The sequence below is a fragment of the Alexandromys fortis genome, unplaced genomic scaffold (assembly GCF_014885135.2).
Source record: "Alexandromys fortis isolate MF-2015 unplaced genomic scaffold, M_Fortis_MF-2015_v1.1 scaffold_207, whole genome shotgun sequence".
NCBI classification, from domain to species: domain Eukaryota; kingdom Metazoa; phylum Chordata; class Mammalia; order Rodentia; family Cricetidae; genus Alexandromys; species Alexandromys fortis.
Genome location: NW_026068106.1, coordinates 78,254 through 85,650, shown reverse-complemented (window position 1 = coordinate 85,650; position 7,397 = coordinate 78,254). Strand labels below are relative to the sequence as shown.

The window sequence follows — 7,397 nt, the reverse complement described above, 5'->3', positions numbered from 1 at the left end:
GCTGAGAAGCTTCTGTAAAGCAAAGGACACTGTCACTAAGACAAAAAGGCAACCTACTGACTGGGAGAAGATCTTCACCAACCCCGCAACAGACAAAGGTCTGATCTCCAAAATATATAGAGAACTCAAGAAACTAGACTTTAAAATGCTAATTAACCCAATTAAAAAATGGGGCACTGAACTGAACAGAGAATTCTCAAAAGAAGAAGTTCAAATGGCCAAAAGACACCTAAGTTCATGCTCAACCTCATTAGCAATCAGGGAAATGCAGTTTTATGGTTTTAATCCCAGTTTTACCCTGCCTCTTCACCCGGTTTTCACTGAAATCCTCATGTTAACTCTGTTACATGTGTTTTGAGCAATGGTATGCCTTTGATAGGGCCCATCAGAGGCGTCAATGGTGCCCAATTCTTGTTCACTCTTTCTATGTATAATTATTGTTTATTACATCTCATTTCAGACTACAAAACATGAGTCTCATATTTTAAACTGGTATGTACTTTTAAGTCCCTTAAGTTGTTCGCTACCATTGTCAGTTCTGACATTAACCTTCCATTGCCAGCAGTTTCTTCTTTCTGCCCTTTTACGAGTGTAAAACTTACCTGCTAAAAACCAGTATACTACAACTATATTTTATCCAGCCCTGAACTGCTCAGAGATCTGGGGAATGTGATATTTAAGTATTTAATTATTAAAAAACTTTTCACCACAAGAACAACAAAAAAAGAGACAGGTTGGCTCCTAGCAGCAGCTCTCTGCTCCCTCCAAAGAAGACAGAAGACAGTCCTGCATTTTGCTTTCGACTGCAGAGTGCTGACCATTGGGCAAACCTGCCTTTCATCTAAAGTAAAGATTTCTAGACATGGACAGAATCGCTGGAATCGACAGCCTAGCTGCTCAGGTCAAGGTAGGCCTGTCTTCCTACAGATTTCTTAGGCCACAGAGTCTTCTGCAGCCTTGCAGGCCCTGCGCTAAATAGCAAAGGTCAAGTGCAACCTTCAGCGACCATGGAGGACCCAAAAAAGAGTAGCTCTGGGTGCCAACCAAATAAGTTCTCTGTCACTTTTTAATCAGTAACTCAAGTAAAATTTTATCCTTCTCAAAGATCTCTGACAGTTTGACAGCTGAGAGGTTTTGCCAGGTTGAGGTTTTGCCAGGTGACCTCACCAAACAAATTTCAAATCAAATTTATCTCTTATGCCACAGTCATTATATGTCTGAAACTTCTGTTTTCACAAACCCAAGGAGTTCTTGCGAGTTCCAGGGAGCCAAATTAAGAAATCCATCTAAAGAGGTCAGATACCCCCTCAATTCCCTGGTCCAAAAAAAAAAAAAAATCCCCTTAATTTAACTTTGTTGTTTGTTCTGCCAATACCTTAGGGACACGAGACATTCCCATGCCATAGAAACCAGTCAAAAGCAAAGAGACCAGCCATGCCAGGATGTGACTAGCACCCAGCCTTCTGTCGGGTTCCCCTTCTACGAAAGACAACGCCCACAATCAGCCGGAAGCAGTCTTGAGAATTTGCCGCCCCAATTCCTTCAAACTGGGGTGTCTAATTTGCTTTTTTATTAAAATCAAGATGTGGAAATGTTATTCTTTTGGTCCCTGCCCTAGCCAAGCCCACTCCTTTTTTACCTCTGACCTCCACCGCCATCTTTCACTCTCTCCTTCTGTTCTCTTCTGGTGTACACACAGGGCTTTGTCTCTCTTCTTCTTCTTCTTCTTCTTCTTCTTCTTCTTCTTCTTCTTCTTCTTCTTCTTCTTCTTCTTCTTCTTCTTCTTCTTCTTCTTCTTCTTCTCTCTTTCTCTCTCTCCCTTTCCCTTTCTCTCTCTTTCTCTCCCTTAATAAATATTTATGGCTATTTTCTGTGTCTGTGTGTCTGTTACCCTCCACCACCGCCCTAGAAGCTGCCCTCGCACTGTAGCCGCTTGTCGCATGGCAGGCTCCGCCAGCCCACCCGGGGACCGACAACCATCTCTGCCAGGCCAGCAGCTGCGCCGCAAACATCTTAGAAACATCTTAGGAATAAAACTAGTAGTACATTTTTAAATGACTATATATATATCTTTATTACTGTTATTATTAACCAATTGTTATTGTTTATGCTTTAATAAAAGACTTATTTAAAATATAGACACAATGGGGGCTTTGATCATTTGAAAATTGAAAGCATTTTTAAAACACTGACTCAAATTACAAAAAAAAAAATGAGGGATTTAAGCATTCATCAGAGTGACCTAAACATACACTGAGTGTGAAGTTTTCTAGATCTTAAGTACAGAGCAATCTATTCTAAAAGGAGCCTGATCTGAAGGGATTTATTTTATTGTTTGAGAGAAGGCAGGTGGACAGCACATGTAATGGACTTGGCAGGGGGTTGGGTGAGGAAAAGAAGAATAATTCCAGTTCAATTGTGTAGATAATATTTCTAACAAGGTTATGGAAAATTTTCCCAAGTTGATAGCAGACACATTAAAACAGACAGAAGAAGCACACAAAACTCCGAATAGACAAGACCAAAAAAGAGACAATCACAAAATATTATATTTAAAATACTAAATATATAGAACGAAGTGAGGAGCCTGATGACTACAAAATTAAAACCACAGGTCAAATACAAAAGAAAGCCTGTAACATTAATAGGTAATTTCTCAATGGAAACTATAAAAGTCAAAAGAGCCTGATGCAACGTATGTCATATTCTAAAAGACAATGAATGCCAACCTAGACTATTTTTTCCAGAAAAACTATCTGGATAACTGAAAGTGAAAAGAACTATCCTCTTTCTTCTGTGTCTGTAAGTCCAAGATTTGGTGCCTCGATGGTACACCACAGTTTTGCAGGTTCCTTTCCTGTATGTACCTGTTTAATTTTTTATATTATTTGCTTGAATAGCCCAATTCGTCTGTCTTTTCTTTAAGTACTGATATTCTATCATCTTCTCCATACATTCTGCTTATTCTTCCCCTGAGTTTTGGCTAGTTTTTCAATTCTATTTTTCCCCTGGAATTCCCTTTAATGTTTCTTTTTCTTCCTGAACATTGTTTTCAAATGCTAAATTGTCTTCATAATTTTATTTTCAATATATTATGTCAATATATATATTGACATAACTCAGGCACTATTTTCTTTATGCTACTTGAGATATTTGTTAATCTCTTCTTTAACCTCCTCAAATTCCTTGATAAAATTTTACGTTTTAAAAGATTTTTTTCAGTCTTTTAATGATTTCAGTTTTTTAATGATTCTTTCTCTTCCTGAACATAGTTTTCAAATTTGAATTGTCTTCATAATTTATTTTCAATATGTGTGTATATATGTACATATATTAGGCATAAATCAAGCACTATTATTTTTATACTACTTGAGATATTTGTTAATCTCTTCTTTAAGCTGCTCAAATTCCTTGATAAAATTTTATATTTTAAAAAATTTTGGGGGGTCCTGACATTCATTCTCATCACAAAACATTTCTGCAAAACTAGTGGATTTGGCATGGCAGGCCCATATTATTGGAACTGTATATATTATGATTTTGCAATGAGACCAGGGAATGTGGTTTTTTCATTGGATTTATGTCTAATGTTGATTCTATGATATCTTAGAGTTGTCCAAGTGCACAGGATGTCTTAAGGTTGCGATTATGCAGGTCATCTAGGGTCCATGGGACTCATCAGTCTGTGTGGGCATAGAGGATGTATGATCTGAGCTAAGTCTGAAGGTTGGACATGGTATGCCAGGGTAGGGTCAGAAGTATTTGTTCAGTGGGCTCCATTATTGATTATCAACTGAGGTGTATACTCATTAGTCAACTCTTGGGAAGGCTAAAAACCTTAATGTAAATAAATTTAAGTAAGCAGTATTATGAATATTGTAGTACCATACTGAAATAAATAAACCCCAAATCCACCAATACAAACAACTGAGAGGTATTAATATGCAAATTTTGAGATTTATTTAATTTTTAAAAAGAAACCAAGGTCAATGCAGTCATTTGAAAAAGCAAATTCTGTTTATGAATTTACATTTTAAAAGGGTACATGAAATACCTAACAATTAAAAGGCAAATTACAGTTTAGAATTTGAAACTCTAGTTCTGGGGAATGTGAAGAGGAGTAAATACTGAGAAGAAATCAAAGAGAGCTAATGCGCATTTGTTTTTGGAGATAGTTAGCTAGGTAGAGCTAGGAAAGGTGACTGAAAGCTACAGTGGAAGTATATGCTTTTCTTTACTTCATTGTGCTCTGGGAACCTGATTATTGTTCCCAAGACAGAGTTTTAGTGACCTTAGTCATACAGACAAACTACATAAAATCTTGGATTTGAGTGAATTGCTTAAATTCGTCACAGAATTCAGAGGCCAAGTCCCAAAGGTATTACTGATTTTGTTATTTTAAAATATTTGGTTATAAAGTATTTATGCTAAATTAGATTATATAGAAAAAAATTAATCTTTACTGTTTGGAATCATTTGAGTGTACTTATACCTAGAATTTCCTGGTGGACTGTGACAAGACTAAGCTAGGGAGGAGGTTTTCCTGCACATGGCCCTGGTCTCGTGCACTAGAAATTTATTGAATTTGGTCTTCACAGTTGCATGTAGCGTGGCAGTTTTCAATAGTAAGTGGGTGGTAACAGGTTAGTGATGCTTTCAAAGATGGACAGTTAGAATACTTATCTTCATAGTCACACCTGTTTGCTGAAAAAAAGAATAGAGATATTCATTACTTTGTTATTATTTTCCTCTACCAACAGTGACAAAATAAAACATGAATGTGGAGAAAGGAATTGAGTAAATGGATGAATTTCCATTAAACTGAGGCTTTGTGAGATGTCTTTTAGTAGAGTTGATATATTTCTTCACTCAAAAAAGGATTAAGGAAACTAACTTGAGTGATTCTTTGAGCAGCTGAGCTATTGAGAGTTGAGAAAGATGGCTCAGCAATTAGGAGTCTTCATTCTTTTTGCAGAGAAACTGGTTTTGATTCAGCATCTACATGGTAGCTTACGGCCACCTGTAACTTCAGCTCCATGGAACCAAGTGTCTTCTTCTGTCCTTCATAGTCATGGGGCCCAAATGTAGTATACATAAATATATTCACACATGTACAAACAAATATTTATAAACATGAAATAAAGAGAAATATTTTAAAAAGAAACTCATTATTTAAAATGTCAGTCAGTATGCAAGTAATTTTTAAACTTAAATACAGCTAATATTTAAACACTATATTCTCAGCAAAACAAGTTTAATTAATATGTTCTAAAGCCACTGTGTTTAGTAACCTCTTTATGTGAAAATACGGAAATGTATTATTATTATACCTACTTCCTCTCTGTGTAATCCATTTTCATAACATTTGCACTAATAACACAAAATGACTAGTTTTGAATCTATGTTATTGAAAGAGAGAAGCAATTTACATAAGCTGTCCTTTGACTCAAGACACAATCACACACAGATGCCATGGCATACATGCATGTTCCTATACATGTACAAAAAGAAATAAGTACACATTCACAAATAAATAAAAATGTAACACAAAATTCAAAGGATGATCTGGAAGACCTTAAGAGTTTTTGTATTAAGTTTCTTGGTAGGCAAAAAATTGTAGTATCTGTCTTCTTTCTCTGGCCTGACCTGTGTTCTATTACCTCAACTACTTAGATTTGTATTGCTTTCTCTTCTTAAAATGCTAAACTTAAGATCCTACTAACCTAGAAAATAAGAAAATTTACTTTAAATTTTATTGAATTACATCCACAGAAATATTTCTCTAGACTCCAATAGCAATAATACCAATATTGATACAAGTATGCACTGGTTTAGATGTTTCTTTAGACTACATAAAGTATCACGTTTTTCAAGGGCAAAAGTACACACACCTTAAACAAAGGAAAATTTGTAATTCCAGTAAATGATGTTAAGTACATTTTTGCCTCTTGAACATAAAGACATGTTATGAAATCTTAAAACAGATTGTCATTTTATGTTGTTATATTTGTATGTTAATAACACTTACTGCACAGTCCATTGTCACAGTGATTAGGACAACTGCCACATATTTCTCCTACTGTGTAAGGGGTGTATATCCTGTCCAGAAAATTACCACTGAAATTGAAAAGTTAAATATTAAATATTTTTATTTTTTCTTTGTATACTCTTAAGCTTGCATATGTTACACACATATACATATATATACACACATAAACATATATGGATTGCTATTAAAATCTTTAGCTATGCCATATAAAAATCTAACATTTTCTAAGAGTATTCAGATATAGATGTGAAATAAGGGGATAATTAACGCCTTCACTCTTCAACCATGTTCTATTAATTGGAGCAATTGAAATACGATAAATAAGAATCTAAATGTTTAGAAACATTTTAATGTAGAAACATTCTCTTCATTTCCTCATGAACCCGGAAAATTCCTAAGGCAGTGGAGAACAGGATGCTGCTTAGGTATAAAAGATGCTTTCTATAGAGACAGTTAGAAAAATGTTATGACTCCTGATTCCTACAGTATGGGAGAGGTCCCCATGATGATGTGGTGAGGTTCAAGAATTTAAGCACAGGAAAGTTTGGGGTTTTCTGAAGGTAGCATGTGGGTATGAGACTTTTATGCTTATAAAAACTGAGAATGTTAATTAGAAAAACACTTTATAAAAACCATCTTAAAAGTGCAGTACTCTGATAGTGATCAGCCTGTGCCTCGGGAGGATCATCACTTCACTGACTGGCATATGAAAATAGAGAAGTCAGATTCTCCATTGTGCTAAGGGTGGCAGGGGTGTGCATGCATTCTCCAAGGACTTGCAGCAGAACCTCTCTTCTATATATTGCTCTACGTGTTTGAGCAATCTTAAAAATGAAAAGTCATAAAGTGTGGTACAAGTTCTGCCACGTGCTTCTCTTCATTATTCATCTGATCCTTCTAGGGGCCAGACTCCAGGCGCCTCTCATTTGACCAGACAGCTGGTAGAGTGCAATGGCTTCTTTCTTTGTATTTTCCATAAGGGCAAAAGAAACATTCTTGAAAATTCTTTGACGACTTTCCTTTTCAACTGAGATGCCACACCTTGTGTCACCCACAGACAGAGCAGAAATGAATCACTTAAAAGTCTTGATTTGAAAAGATTCTCAGACACATGTTACGTAAGTTTCTTGTATTGAGAAGATACAAATAGACACAGAGAGCTGTCTCAGCAGTTAAGAGAGCACATTCCTCTTTTAGAAGACTTGGGTTTGGTTCTCAGCCCCCACTTCAGGTGATGTACAACTGTCTGTAATGCAGTTCCAGGGCATTTGATGCCTCTGGTCTCCATAAGCATCTGCACCTATGGTCACATACCACACAAGGACAAACATACATGCAAATGTAATTT

The 7,397-nt window shown here is 35.9% G+C and overlaps 1 protein-coding gene across 7 annotated transcripts in view; it reads right to left on the bottom strand.

The window, feature by feature from the left end:
* Nucleotides 1-3,994: 3,994 nt before the first annotated feature.
* The window catches only part of LOC126489692 (cysteine-rich secretory protein 1-like), a 59,234-nt gene continuing 55,831 nt past the window's right edge, over nt 3,995-7,397 (bottom strand). For all 7 annotated transcript variants that reach the window (XM_050124116.1, XM_050124113.1, XM_050124112.1 and 4 more), the window contains 2 exons: nt 6,029-6,117; nt 3,995-4,704 (listed from right to left, as the gene is read on the bottom strand). In XM_050124116.1, the coding sequence (XP_049980073.1) occupies nt 4,577-4,704; nt 6,029-6,117 (217 nt within the window). In that variant the 3' untranslated portion in view covers nt 3,995-4,576. The remainder of the gene's footprint in view (nt 4,705-6,028; nt 6,118-7,397) is intronic.